The sequence below is a fragment of the Meles meles genome, chromosome 9 (assembly GCF_922984935.1).
Source record: "Meles meles chromosome 9, mMelMel3.1 paternal haplotype, whole genome shotgun sequence".
In the NCBI taxonomy this organism is placed as follows: Eukaryota; Metazoa; Chordata; class Mammalia; order Carnivora; family Mustelidae; genus Meles; species Meles meles.
Window position 1 is genome coordinate 112,507,209 of NC_060074.1, and position 20,547 is coordinate 112,527,755.

The 20,547-nt window shown below is 52.5% G+C and overlaps 1 protein-coding gene across 3 annotated transcripts in view; it reads left to right on the forward strand.

Annotated features, from left to right (window-relative positions):
- MYO7B (myosin VIIB) overlaps positions 1-20,547 on the forward strand; it is a 95,150-nt gene that overhangs the window by 37,064 nt on the left and 37,539 nt on the right. For all 3 annotated transcript variants that reach the window (XM_046018272.1, XM_046018273.1, XM_046018274.1), the window contains exons 7-17: positions 1,150-1,292; positions 1,988-2,101; positions 3,658-3,811; positions 6,211-6,287; positions 7,462-7,581; positions 7,887-8,029; positions 10,068-10,278; positions 10,953-11,088; positions 15,584-15,747; positions 17,973-18,110; positions 19,931-20,083. In XM_046018272.1, the coding sequence (XP_045874228.1) occupies positions 1,150-1,292; positions 1,988-2,101; positions 3,658-3,811; positions 6,211-6,287; positions 7,462-7,581; positions 7,887-8,029; positions 10,068-10,278; positions 10,953-11,088; positions 15,584-15,747; positions 17,973-18,110; positions 19,931-20,083 (1,553 nt within the window). The remainder of the gene's footprint in view (positions 1-1,149; positions 1,293-1,987; positions 2,102-3,657; positions 3,812-6,210; positions 6,288-7,461; positions 7,582-7,886; positions 8,030-10,067; positions 10,279-10,952; positions 11,089-15,583; positions 15,748-17,972; positions 18,111-19,930; positions 20,084-20,547) is intronic.

Consider the following 20,547-nt stretch of genomic DNA (forward strand, 5'->3'; position numbering starts at 1 on the left):
TACCAAAAGGAACCTACCTCAGGCTCTTTCTTTTTTTTTTTTTTTTAAGATTTTAATTATTTATTTGACAGAGAGAGATCACAAGTAGACAGAGACGCAGGCAGAGAGAGAGAGGGAAGCAGGCTCCCGCCAAGCAGAGAGCTCGATGCGGGACTCAATCCCAGGACCCTGAGATCATGACCAGAGCCAAAGGCAGAGGCTCAACCCACTGCCTCGGGCTTTCTTGACGAGAGATCTGCCACTGGTTTCAACAATGTGAAGTAGGTTTCCCAAGCATAGGTAGCTTCTATAGGAGCCTCTGCTGTCTGTTGGGATTCCTCAAGGCAGAGACCAAAGAACCCTTTTCCTTTTCTCATAGGACTATGTATGTGGTATGTTGTATGGTGTTATTGTCCTGCATCCCAACCCACCAATGGGTCATGAAGTCAGTCTTTTAGGATAAATTAAATTGCATAGAATGGAAAATACCTGAGGGCATTGCTCTTGGTCAGAACCAGTACTGAATATTTCCTTTTATTAATGTGTACAGGTGGGGGGAGGGGGTGTGCACTAAGACACAACACAATGGATCTTTCTTATTGTGGGTCGAACCAGAGAAGCAGAAACAGCTCTATGAAATGCACTTTGGATCATGCTGCAATCCAAAAGTCTTCTGGTCTGACCTCCTCCTCTGAGCCTGGTCCCTGCCAGCTGTTGCTACTCTCCCTGAAAGCTTCCCCTCTCCAACCCAGCCCCCACTTCAGCCCAAGCAACCTTTCTAAAATACGAATCTGTTACCACACACCCTCAGAAGATTTCCTGACTCCCCCATGACCCACAAACTAATTCCAAATTTCTTAGCCTGGCATTCAAGGTGTAGTGCTATTAACTAGTTCTGTCTGTCTTCCACTGCTTTCCTCCTGCGTTTTATGCTCCAGCCAAACCTGCCCCTCTGCAAATACACCCCATGCTTACTGGCATCTGTGCCTTTGCTTGTACTTTGTCTTCCTCTCAGCATACTCTTGGCTGCCACCACTTTCTAGCGCAATGCTACCCATCCTTCAACTCTGAGCTCAGCCACCTCTTCTCAGAAGCCTTCCCAGATGATCCCACTCAAAGTAAATTCTCTCCTCTCTGCTCCCCTCATGGGCATCACCCTCTGGCCCTCAGCCTTCGGAAATGCCAAGACAATCCGAAATGATAACTCAAGCCGCTTTGGGAAGTATATTGACATCCACTTCAACTCCAGTGGAGTGATCGAGGGTGCACGTATCGAGCAATTTCTCCTGGAGAAGTCCCGGGTCTGCCGGCAGGTAAGGCCTCCCTCTGCGGCACTGGTCCTGGGGAAACCTCCACCCACCCCAGGACCAGAAGCCAGGGAATGAGAAGGCTTCCAGGAGAGGTTCCCTTCCATCACTCTCATGCTTCCCCAAGGAACTCCCCACACCTTCATTGGTCTTAATTTGCTGCCACTGAACCCTGGCCTTACCCTGAGATGGGCCAAGGACCCCTAGAATGGGATAATGATGGTCCTTTCCCAGTATTCAAGAAAAAGAAATGATAGCATTTTCTGTTTTGAATTTTCCATCCATATCATGTTCTACATCATTTGGTGCTTACTACCCACCTTTACCAGAATTAATTTTAAGGCCAGGCCAGTCACCAGCTAAGGAAATGGATCTTGGCTTCACTCCCAGCTTACAACTTTAGGCAAGATGTCCTCAGGGTTGGGAAGAGAAGTGGAGATGCAGGGAAAATCCTGGGAGCCATGTGTTTGCTGCCCATGGTGGGTGGCCTCTAGCACAGGGCTGTGGGCATGAGCTGGCCTTGGAGGACCAGAATGAGGACATCCTCAGAACCGAATGACCACTGGATCAACGCCAGAGCCACATCTGGTTGACAGACCCTGGAGCAGAAGCTGGGACAAGGCTGGAGGCGGGAGGCAGTTCTGAAGCCTGGAAGCCTTAGGGGAGTGTTTACCAGGCTTTCTGGAACACCTTCCCACCAGGCCCCAGAGGAGCGGAACTACCACATCTTCTACTCCATGCTCATGGGTATGAGTGCAGAGGAGAAGCAGCTGCTGAGCCTGGGGACGCCCTCGGAGTACCACTACCTTACCATGGTGAGACCCTCCCCGCCCCGCCCCTTCCCTCCCCGCCCCGCCCCTTCCCTCCCCGCCCCTCCCCGCCCCGCCCCGTCTCCCTCCGGTCCACCTCTCTTCGCCCCGCCCCCGCCTTCCTCGTCCCGCCTTTCTGCCCCTCACAGCCTCGCCCCGCCCCCGCCCTTACGCTTCTGGTGCCGCCTCCTCCCTCCAGCTCTCTGCCCCGCACCCGCCTGCTCAGCCTCTACCTGGTGCCACGCTGCATCTCTCAATAGCAAAAGGAGAAAGGAGAGGAAGGCTGGTTCCTGCTGCAGCTGTGGTTTATAGCCCCAGAAAAGCCCTGAGGCAGGAATTGAGGGTTCCCCCTTTCCATCTTCCAGTCCACCCTTCTGTTCCTATGACTTTCAGAGACTTACCCTTGTCCATGTGCTTCCTTATTTTCTTCTGAACGCAAAATCCTTCCTGACAAACCTCAGCTTTCTCTGGTTGCAGCAGACAGACGTTCCAGTAGGTGATGGAGAGTCGTAGCCACGCTTCTCCTTCCTCGGTTTGATTCCAGTTGCCCAATCTTGTAGGTGCCTGTACAACTTGAGCTCTAGCAAATCAGGGACCTTGCTCTTCCTCTGGGCTGCATCCCCACGCCTGGAACAGTGCGATGGGAGAGGCCATCCAGCTCAAGGTTATGGAAAAGGGGATGGAATCTCTCCTGCCTATCCCGTATAGAGGCCTTCCTCGTTGCTTGCCCGGATCATGGTGTAGTGTCCTCCTGCATCCTCCCTGTCGTCATACTTGACCCCTAACCCAGCACCCATTCTGCTGACCTTCCACAGCTCAAGTCTGACAGGTCGTGTCTTGGAGTCCAGTTGTGCAGGGGCTCCCTGTGGCTCCGTGGCATGGTTTGCACGTGCCTCCAGATCCCATCATCCCTCCACCTCTCCCCTTCCACTGTGACCCCAGCTTCCTCGCAAGCCCTGCCCTGTCTCTACCTCACAGCCCAGCTGTGCACTGCCTAGGTCACCCTCTCCCGGGGCCGCTGTGGACCAGTTCGGGCGCCACATCCAGGAAGTTGTTCCCCACTCCCAGTAGGGCTTGTCCTGGCCCCCGTTGGTCTCAGCACCGGTCAGAGCATATGACACCATCCTTTGCTTCCTGCTTCCCTTCTTGGATGCACGACACCCCAAGCAGGGTCAGGTGTTTCCGTGTATGGAATTCCCAGCACGTAGCACAGGGCCTGGCACCCAGGGAGCCTCGGAGGGTGCTCATGAAAGGAGAGAACTCGCAGAGCGGGTAAGGCAGGCATGACTGGGGGTGTGTGACTAATGAAGGCTGAGAGAAGCTGAATGATGCCAGTACTGGCTGCAAAGTCCAGGCATACTGTGTCTAGGTCAGCGTGATGCCACCTGTGAAAGTACTTTCATGTATTTTCGGAGCTGGGGTCTCTCAGAGTCTACCTGGAGCCTATGAAGTTATTAGGGGCCCTTGGCTGAGTCCCTGACATGTCTCTGCCTTGCTAGCCCTATGATGGAGGAGGTGGGGTGGGGGTGGCCCCCAGAATGCTGAAGGGCCCGGTCTTGCAGGGAAACTGCACCTCCTGTGAGGGCCTCGATGATGCCAAGGACTACGCCCACGTCCGCTCCGCCATGAAGATCCTCATGTTTTCCGACTCTGAGAACTGGGACCTCAGCAAGTTGCTGGCAGCCATCCTCCACCTAGGCAACGTGGAGTTTATGGGTAATGCTGTTTCCACCCAAACTGTACCCCCTGGGGAGGAAGAGTAGGAGGGACTGTGACAGGAGGAGGAAGAAATCTCTGGGAGTTCTCAGCTCAAGAGCCTCCCACGATCACATGGTCTAACCCTGTCCTGGAAAATGCGCTGAAAGTTATAGTTATGATTTCGGAGTTCTTACAGGGTTAGAGGGAAGATGTCAAAGCTTAAGTCCCTCCAGAGATGAAAACTCTGGTCATCCCCCTGGTTTAGTTAGGACCCTAAAGGGCTACCCCCTTAGGGTAAGGTGAACAGAGTAAACAAAGCCATGCATGAAGTTGCAAACCCACTTGTAAGCATCCAGGTGGTCTGGGCATCAGGGTGTTCTGGCCTATTAATGCCTCCAAGCATCTGACGGAAGTTTCTCTCTGGAGGAAAAAAGCATCAATCTAGATTATACATTATTCCTTTGGACAGTTTTTCCAATTCAACATCCAACATGCAGCCAAAGATAAGTAGGAACAAGGAAATAAGACATCCTGAGCAAGAGCCATCAGAAATAATAGAAAATTGAAATAGAGCCACAAAGATTTCAGACGTTGTTATTGTTATTATTGTTACAAATTGTTATTATTGGACACAAACAACAAAGCATCTACATTTGGCTATGTTCAAGGAAATAAAAAGCTAGGCTTGAAGATTTAGACAGGAAACTGGAAACAGAAAACATGACATTATAGATTTTTAAAGGAGCCACATAGAAATTCTAAAATTAAAAAAAATGAAGAACTCAATGGATGATTTTAACAGCCAGTTTAAAAAAATTTTTTTAAAGATTTTATTTATTTATTTGACAGACAGAGGTCACAAGTAGGCAGAGAGGTGGTCAGAGAGAGAGGAGGAAGCAGGCTCCCTGCTGAGCAGAGAGCCCGATGTGGGGGCTTGATCCCAAGACCCTGAGATCATGACCTGAGCTGAAGGCAGAGGCTTAACCCACTGAGCCACCCAGGTGCTCCAAGTGTTTTTAATTTTTATTTATTTATTAGAGATAGAGAAAGGGTGAGCACAAACTGGGGAGAAGGAGAAGCAGACTCCTCACTGAGCAGCGAGCCTGATGTGGGGCTGGATCCCAGGACCCTAAGATCATGACCTGAGCCAAAGGCAGATGCTTAACCCACTGAGCCACCCAGGTGCCCCAAAGAGCCAGTTTTATACACATGGAGAGGGAGTGTGTACATGGAAGAAAAGTCAGGACACAGCATGGAGGCGCAGAAGGGTGGAAGGTGTGTAAGAGAACAGGAGATGCGGAGACCAAGTAAGAAGCAGCAGCAAACCTTTAATTGACAAACTAAAGGAAAAGAGAAAGGATGGGGCAAAGGCAATATTGGAAGGAACTATGGCTGTTTCTAGAATTCACGAAGGTCACCAGTTCACGGAGCAGTGAGGAAGGGACAGATTTTTCCGTAAACTGGTGCATAAATTTGGACCCCTCTCTCACATCCCGTCAGGACATCTCCTCCAGGCACGTTGTTGCTGTACCCACAGCACCTGTCCACTGAACCAGGCACCTCTGTGGGTGACAGGTGGGCACGGACAGGCACACAGGGGCATCGGGACATGGAAGAGTATTGGGAATGTGATGCTGAGGGTAAAACCAGGCACCGGAGAATCAGATCTCGTAGATCAGACATTCAGTTAGATCCCCCTGAACACAGAATTTAGGAACAGCTGAAGTTAAATGCTGTGTCAGGGTCCATATTTGGTAGTAAAAGAAGAATGGAAACCAAGGAAGTGGTTTCCGTGAGTGAGTAGGGAGGAACACGGTCTTAGCAGGAAAGGACCGTGAGGGCTTCAGTGTGGCCAGGCTCCGTGTCTTGGCTGTAATAGTGGTTTCGCTATTGCATACTCATGGAATCGTTGTTTTATTTTAACGTGCCTTTGGGTTCTACATACTTTTTTTTTATCTCTATGCTTTATTTTATGATTTTTTCAATTCGAAAGAGAAAAACTGTATATACAGAAACAATACTTTCTCTCTCCCGAGGTCTGGCAGACCTGAGGTGGAGGATCCTGGAAGATGGGGACTGAAATGGGGAGACCTGTCAGGAGACTCTTGCAGGAGGGCTGGGCCTGGCTTATAGTTGTGCTCTGTCCATGCCCGCTTCCTTGACTGACTGAAGGAACGCCATGATCTCGCTGAGCAGAGGGGAAGCAGTCTGTTACCCTCCTTCACTGCTAAGGGGCCGGTAATCCCCAGGGACACTGCCTGCCCAAGAGAAGGTCTGGGAGAGGCAGTGCCTCCCACCCAGCGACAAGTGCCCGTAATAGCTGGATCTGGGGCTCCCCCAGGCTCAGGCCCTCCTGGGGCCCCCGTCCCATCACTTCAGGCCGCTTTCCCACTCAGGGTCACTGCTTCTCTCCCCAGCTGCAGTCTTCGAGAACCTGGATTCCTCTGACGTGATGGACACGCCTGCCTTTCCCACTGTGCTGAAGTTACTGGAGGTAGCCCGGCCCTTGTGACTTCTGGCATCCGTTTCTGCGAGGGGTCCCAGAGGCCTGGGCTCACAGCCCCCCAACACTCGATTGTCATTAACCCTTCCCAGATTCCCACTCCTGCCCCCCACCCCTCTCCCTAGCTCTCAACTCAGTCCTTACGCCCATCTGGGCACTGCAGGCTCTGGGGGTGGCAAGGAGGGTGGGAAGCAGTGTGAGCTATTCTTTAACAAAGCAACAAAATGATCAGCCTGGCTTTAACACACATTTCTTCCCAATTCCTGTGTCCCCCTGCTCTCCAGTGGCCTTCACTCAGCATCCTCACTCCCCACCCCACCCAGTCCCCAAGCTTTCCCCCACAAGGCCACATAGCCCGGGGCCCTTACACGGGGCCCTTCTCTACCTCCCTTCAACAAGCCCCCACCTGAGTTGTGCTATTCTGGAAAGTGGAATGTGCTCATGTCAATAGCCCTCCAGGTTATTACAGAGACCAAACGGAGCCTGGACTTGGAGGAAGAATGGCACTGGATAGAGAAATATCTTTGCCCTGGGGACATTATAATGTCCTCCAGATCACACCCCATTGACAGTTCTGGTGGGGAATTGATAGCATCAGAAGCAAACAAGCAAAGCAATCACATTTTGCTGCTGGTGTTCTTTATTTGGTTCACGGTTCTTTGGGTTCTTGCTGGCCTGGTGAGAAGGACTGGCCCATCCAGAGTCCTCTTGCTCCCTTAGGCCATCAGTCTCCAAGCAGGAGTGGCTTCAGTTGGGGCATATCCAGAGGCCAATGGCCTGGGCTCAGAGCCCTCCCTGTCCATTGTTTCCCCAGGTCAGCTTATGGCACCAGCCCCTTCCGCAGCCCCCAGGAGCCCAGCATAGAGCTGGTAAACCAAGCGGCCAGCATGCCCAGGACCCACTCAGCTTGTGCATCCTTCCTGAACATTCTGACACCCCAGTGCTTAGACAGATGCTGGGCCAGGGCCTGCCCAAGACCCCTGACCCAAACCTCTATCTGGCCTGACCCTGCTGGATGGCCCCACAGGGGTCTCCCACCCTCTCAGGCCTCGGGCATAGAGTGTCGGGTCACAAGAGAGAACAAGACGGGACCTAAGTAGGTCCTAGCCAGGGAGTCAGACCCTGCCCTATTAACTGTGATGCGAGTTCCCACCCACCTTTCCAGGTAGAGTACCAGGCGCTCCGGGACTGCCTGATCAAGCATTCTATCATCATCCGAGGGGAGTCTGTCACCAGGCCCCTGAACATCACCCAGGCTGCAGACAGGAGGGATGCCTTTGTCAAGGTACAGAGTTGTGGGAGAAGGGGCGCATATGTCTTTCTGTTGAACACGGCTTCTTGCCCTGCTGGGGGAGAGTCGGAAAGAGCAGAGATGGCTGAGCGAGTCCTGACACCGCCAGTCACCTGTGTGGTGACGGTGGGTTTCCTGGCCTCTCTGGCCTTCAGTGTCTTGCCTTTAAAGTAGGGATAGTGTCCTCGGTCGGTCCATGAGATCCGTGTGTGTGCAGCCTTTGCAGGTGAGCTTAGCAATGAGGGGCTGCATTCCTCTTACGCTTCAAAGCCCATGGGCTTTACCCCATGTCTCCTCAGGGCATCTATGGGTACCTCTTCCTGTGGATTGTCAAGAAGATCAACACTGCAATTTTCACTCCACCTGCCCAGGACCCCAAGAATGTACGAAGAGCCATCGGCCTCCTGGACATATTTGGCTTTGAAAACTTCCAGAAAAATAGGTATGAAGATCTCAGTTCACCTGCTTTCAGAGAATGGGAGATCAGCTTAGCTCCTCTCTAACTGAGCAAGCTAGAGGGTAAACATTCTACCCCCTCCGCCCCCACCACGAGACCAGGAGCAGGGACCCCCCCCACCTTCTCACAGATGCGAGTGTGCTCTGCAGGCCTGAATGTGCCTGCAGTGAGAGGGTCTGTGCACCCCTCTGACACCTCCCCACAGAGAGCCACAAGCATCCCCAAGCCTGGCTGAAGCCCCAGCATTTATCACCTCTTTCAAGCCATCTGCTCTCCTAATGAACTAAAGTGAATGATCGCATAAGGCTGGGTGACTTGCATCTTTAGATGAACTGTCATACTAGGCAGTGGCAGAAAGCAGGGGATGTGTGCCCATCCCTGACTCTGGAGTTTGGCAAGGGTAGGACAAGGCAGGACACCTCTGATCCTGCATCCCAGTGTCCCAGACAGGAAGCCCAAGAGCCAGAGGCAGGAGGCAGGTCAGAAAAGGGATGCCTAGCTGGGACTGTGATGAAGGCTGGGGAGGGGACAGGGTGCTGAAGAGAGTCAGGCAGTGGAGCTGAATGAGGACAAGTGATGCCCTGGGCATTATCAAGTGGCAGGAGGATGACAGATCAGGAAAATAAGGACCTCGGGACAAGTAAACAGGAGTGCTCTGGGATTGCAGAATCCCCAACCATCTGGGGGGTGGGGCAGGGCGAAGCCCTGCTCACTGGATGCTGGGGGATGGGCAGGGCTGGCAGAACTCAGCCCAGTGCAAGGGCAGCTCTAAGGCACAGAAACTCAAGTGTGATTCAGATCATTGGTTTCTGTTCCCAAGAGGGACAACTGAGCAAACCACACACGTTAGACAGCTTGGAGGTGGATGAATAATTGGTTGCAGGGGATCCGGTCGTTTATACAGGGCCCTTCCTTGAAGGAGCCACAAGCTGGCTTTGCTGCAGGGCTGCAGTCCCCTCCTGCAGGGGGCCACAGAGCACTCTCCAGGCAGCGTGCTGGGAGTGGGGGACACGGTGGACCTGGTGTTGAAAGACCAGCCTCAGGTATGATGAGGATTTGCATAAATGAGCAACCCATCCTGAGGAAGAAAGTAAGAGCCAAGGGTTGAACAGAACGAGCTGGGCAATAAGCAAGGAGAGGAGGGTGGTAGCAAACGTGAGACCACTCCAAGGCGCGGACGAGGTGGGTGCCTTCACAGCGCCATGGGAAGGAGGCCACAGTGACCCGGGCCTGGGAGCTGCAGGGAGGCTTTGTACTGTGTCTCTGTCTGAGGAGAATCTGAAAACATGGGGTAACCTGGGAGGATTGGGAGTGGGGGGCAGGGGGACAAGCCAGGCCTGCTCGCCAAAGAGCTCCCCCTAGCGGCATGTGGAGATGGGGGGATGCAGGGAGCCAGCAGGAAGCCACCCCTGGGTTTTTCCCGGTGAATAAGGGGGCCTGGGCCCAGGCCTCTGCCGTGGGAGTGGAAGGGCGTACACAGGTCAGGGTGCTGTGATGGAGAGAGCAGGGACCAGACTTTGGCAGCTGACTGGAACTGGGGAGGAGGAGGCAGGGAGAGGTGTCAAGTGTGACTCCTTGGTTGGTGACTTGAGCCAGGGGTGGTGAGTGGAGGGATCATTTCTGGAGGTGGGGTGTCCAGGAGGAAGAGCAGCTGAAGGATGGAGCAGGAGCAAGGAGTATGTCTGATTGATGCAAAGCAGCCCAGGAGTCATTACCGTTACCTGGTCTCCAAAATCTCATCTCAGCACCAAGACCCCTTGCCCTTGGGGCTGGAGCTGCTACAGGACACCTAGTCCCCTAAGGATGATCTCATGATGACATCCTCCTAGTCTGTCTGCCATGGGCCGGAGGACGTGATGGTGGCAGAGACAGAGAGAAGAGGGAGTACACATGCATGGGGATGTGTGTCCGTGGGCATGCACGCGCGGCCGGATGCAAATGGCCGGTGGTCGGCGCTTCCAGCCAGCTCCAACAGGGGGTGAACTGACCTCGCTCCACCCCGGGGTGTGCATTCCCTCGACAGCTTCGAGCAGCTCTGCATCAACTTTGCCAACGAGCACCTGCAGCAGTTCTTCGTGCAGCACGTGTTCACCATGGAGCAGGAGGAGTACCTCTCGGAGAACATCGCCTGGGACTACATCCACTACAATGACAATCGGCCCACCCTGGACCTGCTGGCCCTCAAGCCCATGAGCATCATCTCCCTCCTGGACGAAGAGAGCCACTTCCCACAGGTAAGCCCCTGAGCCTGTGGACCCTCAGGTGGAGACCCCTGCTCATGGCTCTTGCCCTCAAGGTTGGGAAACTCCCCTGGAGTGGCCCATGGGTCCCTGGGTTGCTGAAAACTCTGCCAGGGATTCGCAGACCAGCCCCAACCTAAGCAACCTCCTCACCTGGAGGCTCACCAACCCCACCCTCACCCCCCCTCCCCAGCAGCATGACATTGCGGTCACTGATTATTTACTCTAAGAACTCACCCCACGAGGGGCTTGCTAAGCACCCATGGGCTAAGGGCTGCAGGGGTGCAAGACAGGGAAATGCCTGCCTGCTCACCCTCAAGGAACTCTGCCTATCCTTAGGGCAGTAAAATTTCAAAATAGTAAGAGTTCAGAGTCCAGAGAAGGGTGAAACCAGGGTTAGGGTACCTAGATAATTGTAAGGAAGGCTGGACGGGGAGAGCTGGCCGTGAAGTTGGCAGACCCATTCTCTGCTTCCAGCTTGGTCCCCATTCACTGCGAGCAGTCACCTATCCCTGGGCAGCAGTCTCCCGTCTTAAGGGTCCTCAGTCATTCTGAGCCCGGTTGCTTTGCCCCTATGGGGAAGCCCCTGAGCCCTGTGGATGTGCCAGCTGACTTCCCCTTGACTGGACTCTGGGATGTCAGCCCATAGGGTGTCTGTGTTCTTCCAGGGGACAGATACCACCATGCTGCAAAAACTGAACAATGTCCATGCCAACAACAAGGCCTACCTGCAGCCCAGGAACATCCACGATGCCAGATTTGGCATCACCCACTTTGCGGGTGAGGTGTACTACCAGACAGAAGGTATGTGCGGCTCTTCTCTACTTCCCCTTCCTTCCAAATCTGGATCATTCCAGAAAGGCCATGGGAAGAAAGCTTGAGAGAACAAGGTTATTTTGCAGAGCAAGCGATGTGATGGAGGGAATGGGATGGACCATGCATGGTTTGTGATAACTCTATTGAGATATAATTCACATACCATGTAATTTACCCATTTTAGCCTCAACTCAATGGTCGTTAGTGTATCACAGAGGTAGGTAATCATTGCCATAAGTTTAGAACATTTTCATCACTCCAAAATGGAACCTCCAATTAATCATCAGTCTGCATTTTCCCCCAATCCTGGGCAACTGATAATTTCCATCCCTATGGATTTACCTGTTCTAGACATTTCATACAAATGGACCCAGTGCAATGTGTGGTCTTTGTGGCTGGCTTCTTTCATTTAGCATAATGTTTTTAAGGTTCGTCCATGACATAGCATGTATCAGAAAATTATTTCCTTCTATTGCAGTATGATCATATTCCACTGTGCAAATATAGTACATTTCACTTATCTCTTTGTCAGTTGATAAACATCTGCATTGTTTCCACCTTTTGGCTATTATGAATATTGCTTCCATGAATACTCACATGAAAGTTTTTATGTAGGCAAATGTTTTCACTTCTTTGTGGTATATTAGTATATATACTGATATAGGTAATTCTGTATTTATCTTTCTGAGTAATGACCCAACTGTTTTTCAAAGTGTCTGCACCAGCTCACATTCCCACCAGCAATGTATGAAGGTTCTAATTTTTCCAAATCCTTACCAACATTTGCCGTTGCCTGTCTTTTTAATGTTAGCCACCCCAGTGGATTTGAAGTGGTATCTCAGTGTAGTGTTGGTTTGTGTTTCCCTGATGCCTTGAATATCTCTTCATGTGTGTATTGTTCATTTGTATATCATCTTTGGAGAAATGTCTTGTTCAAACCCTTCGCCCATGTTTTAATTAGTTGTCTTTTTATTGTTGAGTTGTAAGAGTTCTTTATTTATTCTGGATATAAGTATCTTATCAGATATGTAATCTGCAAATATTTTCTCCTGCTCTCTGAGTCATCTTTTCACTTCTTGATAGTGTCTTTTGAAGCACAAAAGTTTTTCAATTTGATAAAGTCCAGTTATCTATTTTTTCTTTTGTTGTTCGTGCTTTTGGTGTTATGACTGAAAAACCACTGTCTGACCCAAGATTTACCTCTGTGTTTTCTTCCAAGAGTTCTTTAGTTTTAACTTTTTATTTAGGTCTTTGATTCATTTTGAGTTAATTTTTATTTATGCTAAGATAGGCTCAGGCATGGTTTTGACTGGAGAAATAAAGGCCTGGGGTGATCAAATCTATTGGTGTTCTTAGAAAAATGAGAAATATTGTCAGTGTGCAGCTGTGGTCATGATAATGGGTCAGGAAGCCATAGCAGCATCTCTGTGGCTCATATGGAGAAATGAGGAGGAGCTCTGGCCTGTATAACTGGAAACTCAAAGTCAGGGATGATCTGTGCATACTTTTCAGTTGGAGAGACAAGGCAGTAGGAGGGACTGACACTCTCACATTCGAAGAGGTGAGGTGTTGGGAGTCGGGGGGTCATTTCTATTGTAGAAGGAGAAGGTGGTGGCTCCTTCATTGTCCCCACCTGACCCTGGCTTTGGGGCTCTTCAGAAAGGGAGAGACCAGAGCTAGTGGGACCCGCAGGATCCCAAAACATAATACACTGAGTCCATCTCAACCTCCATGGACAATTCAAGGCTAATTTTTATTATTTGAAGTGACATAAAACTATTGTTGTATATGCTATGATTAAGACAGCTTCTTTGTAGACTTTCTGAATGGAAAATTCTATTAATGTTCATTAAAGCTGAGCCTGCTAGTTTTTCTTTGGGTGCCATGCTGTGCTGATGAACTAAGCCCCACTTACTCTGCCTACTGGGGGATTGAGCCTGGGGTGCCTCAGGGCACCCCTCCCTTTGAGAACACCCCAGGCTGGGGAGGCTCTGCCTAAGCCTAGAGAGACACAGACTGCCACCAAGTGTCTGTTCATCCTCCATCTGCAGAGGGCAGCCTCCCAGGATGCAGCTGGGAAAAGCGTTTGTGTGCACAGCACGTGCTCGCTCTTCTCACCCCCAGTTCTGTGAGTCCTCGTGGTGCCCTGGAGCTCCTGGTACAGTGCCTACCCCCACAGGCACTGGGGGCAGAGGTGGGGAAAATCGGCTTCCTTCCCCCTGACTCAGTCTCCCTAACCCCCGACCAGGCTGTGCAGGTTTGCACAGAGCACCCCCGTAAAAGGTGGGGTGACTTAAAGGGGCACAGTGGGAGAGGAGACTCAGGGTTGTGCCCTTGTGAGGTCAATTCTAGATGTCCCAGGAGTGTGGCCCTCCAGCAGACCCCAAACCCTCACCAGCCTGGTTTTGAGAAGCAGCTCGTCTTCATCACCTTCTCGGTGATCCTGTGTCCCACTGGAGGGCATGTCCATTCTTACCCATGCCCAGAATCATGCCTGTGTTTGTAGTTGGCTAGGACTGCCATACCAGATCTTCCCAGGTGGGAACAGAGATGCACTTCCTCATGGTTCTAGAGGCCAGAAGTCCAAGATTAAGGTGTGGTTGCTTCCTTCTGATGTTTCTGGCATCTTTGGTGTCTCTATGCATCTGTGCCCTAATCTCTTCTTATAGGACACCAGTCACACTGGATTACGGCCACCCAAATAGCCTCATTTTAACTTAATCTCCCCTGTAAAGCTCCCATCTCTACATATAGTCATAGTCTGATATACTGGAAATTAGAGTATCAACATATGGATTTGGGAGGGATACAACTCAGCCCCATAACAATGCCCCACCCCCTCAATTTCTGGATTCTCAGTCTTCAGGCTGGAGGCACCCCTGGCCCTAGCAGGACTTTCTAGGACTCCAGAGCAGGACTGGTGGAGGGGCCAGGGGCTACCAAGCCCTCAGATCCTCCTTAGCAAGCACAGATATGTTTGGTTCCTAAACCCATTCCATTAGAGAGCACACGTGCACTCACACACACATTCACACACTGCCGAAGGGGATACATTCTGTCCCAAGTCCTGTGCAGTTTGAACTCATAATGAGGAGGGAAATGTGCCCAAAGGACCTCCTGATCAGAGCCATGAACCTATCCTTCAGCCAGTAAGACAAGTGGTGTGAATGCCTTCCCTCTTTCCATTTTGGGCTCCCAGAAAGAGCAGAGTAGCTTCCCCCCTACACAGGTTTTGCAGGACATTGGAAGTACCACCCCCCCCCCCCCAACACACACACAGAGACTGGCTGACCGGGGCTGTGTGCAGATACTCCCAGAGCTGCGTCTGGGCTCAGGGGCAAGGGTAGGAGTGGCCATGCCTCCCTCTCCAGACTGCAAGCTCTCTGGACATTACCAGCCTGCCAGATTGTCAGGGCTTGCTGGTGGGGGCGGGAGGCTTCTTCACTCTGTCCTTTAACTTCTTTTCTTTGTGGCTCCTTTATATGAATAAGTAGTCGCCCCAATCAGACCTGCTCAAGGTCACCCAGAAATTTAGTGGGCCAGAGCCCTCATGAGGGCCCCCAGGCATCTCCCTGCAGGGAGATCTAAACTGTGTCATGAAGGGATGCCCTGTCTGCCATGGCTGCCAGTCGGCTCTGGAGCAGGTTGGTGTGGACTTGGCAGTTACTGTGATGGCTATGGTGGGAGGTGTCGGACCTGAGCCACTCCTGTCCATGGTGCACCCTCAGGGAGGGCTCTGGCTGGCAAAGAGGAGGAAAAGTCCTCAGGTCACCCCCTGACCTGAGTAGTAGGGCCCATGAGAAAGGTCCCACAGAGACCAGGGGAGCCCCAGGAGGGCCCTGGGGAGCCTCCTGGAAGAGACAATGCTTGAGCTGGTCTTGAGAATGAGCTGGAGCTGGCTCGGCTGGATAAGCAGGGAAAAGTGTCCAGCAGCGCCTGGTGGGGGCTGCAGGTGTGAGAGAGCTGGAGCCTCTGGGGTGCTTTGGCACCAGTGGGGTGCAGGGCCACGGGAGCCCCAGGAGATGAGAGAGGGGATGAGAAAGTCATGCTCTGATGGCGGAATAGCAGAGAATGGGTCCAGGCGGGGCGACAGAGCAGCATGCAGCTCCAGGACGGTCCGGTTCCCGGGCCATGAGCCCGGAAGTGTGGGACAGAGAGCAGAGGGGTGGGCTATGATTCAAGCAGAAGAAATGGCCATGGCTTGGAAAGGGGGTTGTGGTGTGGATGGTGGGTGCAGGGGCTGGAGCGTTTACATGTGGGTGTGACGCATTGGTGCTGGGAAGAGCTGAATTCAGGCCCCGGGTGCAAGGAGCTCTGCTGACTGGACAGGGAGATCAAGGGAGGGATGGAGAGGGCAGCTTCAATGGGAGCTCCTGCGGGCATCTTGAGGGAACCAGAGTCCCCACCTATTGCCTTCCATTCCCCTGTGGGTCAGAGGGGATGGCTGAACTGGGCTTGCAGGTGGGCTCTCCTTCTCCCACAGGCTTCCTGGAGAAGAATCGAGATGTACTGAGCACAGATATCCTCACCCTGGTCTACTCCTCCAAAAACAAGTTCCTGAGGGAGATATTCAAGCTGAAGTCGGCAGAGACCAAGCTGGGCCATGGTACCATCATCCAGGCCAAGGCAGGGAGCCAGCTCTTCAAGGTGGGCTCCCATGGGTGCCTGCCAGTGCCTCCTGGGTCCCTCAGCCCTTAGGGCCTCGGGGGTCAGACGTGCATGCACAGAGAGGACCTACCACCTGGGGTCTCGGTGGTTCATTCAGGGCCCAGAAGTGAGGGTAAAACAGGAGTGGGGTACTGCCTGCTGTGTGGGTGGCAGTAAGGGGACAGGTGCCTGGCTGTGCCTGCTTCGGGGTGTGTGGTGGTCGGGGGGGGCACATCTGCTTTCGTTCATTGTACTTTTCTGTATTGGGTCTCTGTGCATATGTTGTGTGTGTGTGTGGTGTGTGTATTGTGTGGCATGTGTGTACAGTGCGTGTGTTTTGCGCGGTGTCTGTGGGGAGTACGTGTGGTGTGTGTGGTATGTGGTGTGTGAGGGGGTCGGGGTTGGGGGTGTATTTTGTGTGATGTGTGGGGTGTGTGTGGGGTGTGTATGGGTCTATGTTTGTGGTATGAGATATGTGTGGTGTGGGGGAGTGCGCTATAGTACGTGTGGTAGGTGTGTGTGGTGTGGGGGGTGGCGGTAGTATATGTGGGGTGTGCGAGATGTGTGCATGGTATGGGATTTGTGTGTGTGCACATGTGTGCTATGGCATGTGCGATGTGCGTGTGTGATATGTGACATGCGGTGACGTGTGTGTGTCTGTGGTACAGGACGCATGTTTTATGTTATGGGGTGTGTGGTGTGTATGCTATGGTGTGTATGGTATGTGTGTGTGATGTGTGTGGTATCTGCGGTGTGGGGGGGTACGGGGTGTGTGGTGTGGCAGCAGAAGCACTAAGGGCTGCTGACCAGGAAGGTGGGCAGCAGAGAACCCCCAGTTCTCCTCAGGGCAGCCTAGGATTTCCTGGGAGGGTGAGGGTCTGCCCCCCCACTCTGCCATGCTTCCACCCCTTAAGAATGACTATTCCAGAAAAGCCCCATGCATCGTCTAGTGAGGAGCTCCTCCAGCCCTGGCCAGTGAAGCGGGGCTAGCTGAGTGGTTCGGGAATTGGGGTATAGGCCGAGGAAACTGCCCTCTGTGCCTTGCATTCGGCACTGGCCACAATGAGGTGCCCTTGACCTTTCATTGTGCTCCACCTGACCTCTGGAGGAGGCCTCTCCAGAGACCTCAGTGCCCAGGACCGACCATGTGCAGAGAGGGCCTGGGGAGGCACCAAGGAGCCATGAGGCTGGGCAGGAATTGCCCCAGTCTGGACCCAGGTGGAGCCAGGCTGGACCCTGTGTCTCACTGAGCCAGGCTAAACTCTCCCCACCTGAGGCCAGAGTACAGGCTTGTCCTGGTTCTGCGGAGGGGCCCTCAGAGCATGTCCTGGGGATTTCAGGGAACAAGAGGATGGCAAGGGAAATGCACATTATTTTACAAACCAGGACAACAAGAAAATGCTGCCCATTGGTATTACAAGGTGCTGGTGATTGCATCCTCTTCTCAGAAGTATTAAGACTTGGGTCACCAATTAATGCAATTTGGCACTACATACCTTTGCTAGGGTGCATTTGACTTGGGAAGGATTTGATCAGAGAGCATCACCCAAGAACAGCATTACACGAGGCACGCACTGAGCCAGCTGGGGGCTTGCGCTGGCCTCCTCTTGCATCCATAATTTTGTCACATCTACTTTAAAACAATACACATGCGTGTGCCTGGGTGGCTCAGTCGTTAAGCATCTGACTTCAGCTCAGATCATGATCCCAGGGTCCTGGTATCAGAGTGAGCCCCTTGTCGGGCTCCCTGCTCAGCGGGAAGCCTGCTTCTCCCCCGCCCCACTCTCCCTGCTTGTATTCCCTCTCTTGCTGTCTCTCTCTCTCTGTCAAAAATAAATATATAAAACCTTTAAAAAAATAAAACAATATACGTGTACTACAATCTTAAAATGTGCACTATAAAACATTTTTTTAAAAGCATACAAAACCAATACAAAAACTAAAAACATATAAGGGTAGAGGTAAAAAGTGAATGTTGCCAGTTTTCACATTCTTTCCCACTCTGGTGTATCATCTTGCACACCCCACTTGGGTGACCCCACCGCTGGACAGGATACCTTGCCCCATCTTACCCACCAGAACCTATGATGGGCCAGTGTATGAGGGGCTGAAAGAAAGCAGCCCTGCCTATCTGGGACCTTGGCAGAAGCCCTCACCTGGGTCAGCTGTGCCCCCCCCCGCCGAGCTGCCCAGCCCCCCACTTATGCCCGTTCTTCTGCCTGCAGGCCACAGACCCCAGCAAGCGGCCCTCCACGTTGGCCAGCCAGTTCAAAAAGTCCCTGGACCAGCTGATGAAAATCCTGACCAGCTGCCAGCCCTACTTCATCCGCTGCATCAAACCCAACGAGTATAAAAAGCCGCTGGTAATGAGGGGAGGCTGGGAGTATGCGGGGGAGGGAGGGGACATCCATTAGATGAGTCTGATGGTATCTAGGGTCACATCTCTCCCTTCAGCGGGCCTGGTCAGCATGAGAGCTCTCTGCCCCCATTCTAGAGATGGGGACACTGAAGTAAGGTGACCGGTCCAGACCACTGAAAGATCAGTGACTGGCTAGGCTTTCAATGACCCAGAGCTCTGCTGTCTCAGTCTGCCATTCAGGCTGTGTGCACTTGGCCAGGTGATTTACTTCTTTGAGTCTGTTTTCTCTTCTGTAAAGTCAGAATTGTGCCTGCCTAGGGGAGGGGGCAGAAGTAGCAAGAACTGTATGTGATGTTTTGGCAAATCTGCATGTGTAAACCCCACTCAATAAGGTGCTAAGGGACCGCAACTGGTACTAGAATGTCAGAGGCTGGCAAGCTGATGGTCACCAAGACCTGAGCCCAAGCGGCTCTTTGAGGAGTGGTTTTATCCGCATATATATAGTGTGGGGTGGGAGCCAAGTGCCTGCCCAGGAGTCCCAGATCTGTGGGTTTGGGGATCCCACCCAGAGGCTGAAATTCAAGACTCCCAAACTGGGAGATGTCATCTCAAGGGAGATAAAATGACTCAAAATATTTTATAAGGGGAAAAATTAATATTACATTAATTATATTTTTGAATAGAATGAAACTATAGAAAATTGGGACTGGCCTAGGAAATCCCAAATGTATCTTCCGTAGAGGCACAATACCTATATTTAGATAATAACTGTGCTCCCGGAGGCTCTCTGCCCACACCCACATCTCCTGCTTGCGGAGCTGTGAGGCAGGTGGGCGGGGCCTGAGGCTGATGTTCCAGCTTCTCGGAGACCAAGGCTGCTATGGGGGGGAGGGGAGGGGGCAGAGGAAGGGGAGGGAGGGGGGAAGTGGGGCCAGCAGGCAGGCTCAGTGTTTAAACCTGGCTCAGTCACTTGGGAGTGTTGGCCCTGAGCCTCAGGTGTCTGTTTTTAAACTGGAGCTAAGTACTCTACCAGGTAGGGCTGTTGTAAAGATTAAATGAGAAACACTGAGCCCACAGGAAATGCTCAATATATCGGAACCAATTAGTTGCCAAAGACTAAATGCCATAAGCAGTTGTTTTTGTGGCTCTCAGTGTTTCCAAGTGGGTAACTGGCTCCTGGTGGAGTTCCAGATTTGAAGGCGTGCCCCTAGTCCCCAGACATTCCTGGCTCGGAGGTTGAGGGGAGGTTCACGAGAGGCTAAGCTATGTAGAGTCTGGGGCCATGGCTGAGTCCCCATACCCCTGTGAAAAACATCAGGCCCATAGTCCTGTTGGCCACGCCCATCTTTGGGTGGGAGGGGCGGGAGAGAGAGACTAAGCTAGAATAGTTTCTGACTCCAGGTGGGAAATGCATTCCTCCACTCCGCTGGACTGTGGGGAGCAGAATGGTGCCGGGGTGCTACAGGGGTGCCCGCTCCAACACAGGCAAGGCCAGGAGGAAGCATTGAACATGGCAGATGCAAATGACTTTTATATTCATAGCACTTTGCTTATCCTGAGAATGAGGGAAGTATTTAGTGTTCTCATGGATGTCACAGTTTCTATGTTACCGACTTTTATCTCCTCAGAAACACTTTCAGGACTTTTCAGTGACTTCAGACCAAATACCTCTCTCTTCAAAAGAGACCTGGTCAAACCAAACGTTGTTGAGCTGTCTCACATCTGGGGATGGCTGCAGGGCTGGGGCTGGGCGGGCTGCCCTCGCAGATGTGACCACCGCGCGCCAGGGCTCAGAGAGCAGGCCTCCCACCTTTGCCCCCGCAGCTCTTCGACCGGGACCTGTGCATCCGGCAGCTGCGCTACTCCGGCATGATGGAGACTGTGCGCATCCGCAAGTCGGGCTTCCCCCTCCGGTACACATTCCAGGAGTTCTCGCAGAGGTTCGGCGTGGTGCTGCCCAGCGCTGTGCGCTTGCAGGTGCCTGTTGCCCTCCACCTCAGCACACTGGCCCTAAGAGGCAGTAGTGGTCACCCTCAGAACCCCTGCCACCTCCGGGTACCCCAAGCTCCAGTTCCAAGGGGGGGTCTCGAGATGCCCTCCTGAGGCGAAGGGCCCCTTCCCAGACTCCAATCTTTGCAATGACCCTTGTTCCTCCCTTCCTCTTCCCTCCTCCCGCCCCAGGTCTCACTCCCTGGGTGTCCTGGAAGTGAAGGAGACTCTAGAGGCTCACGTGGTCACACACACTGGATGAGGCCAGTGGCTGGATATGTTGGCTCTAGGAGGTGTCTGTGGTTTAAAGCACATGGTAGCAAGCTGGGGAGATGATGTGTGGCTGGATTGCTATTTGGGTCAGGAGGTCCTTCCCATCCTTCCTCAAATATCAACCCTCCTAAATTTTGGACTGCCCAAGTACCCAGCAGCCACACTGAGGCTCCAGGCCT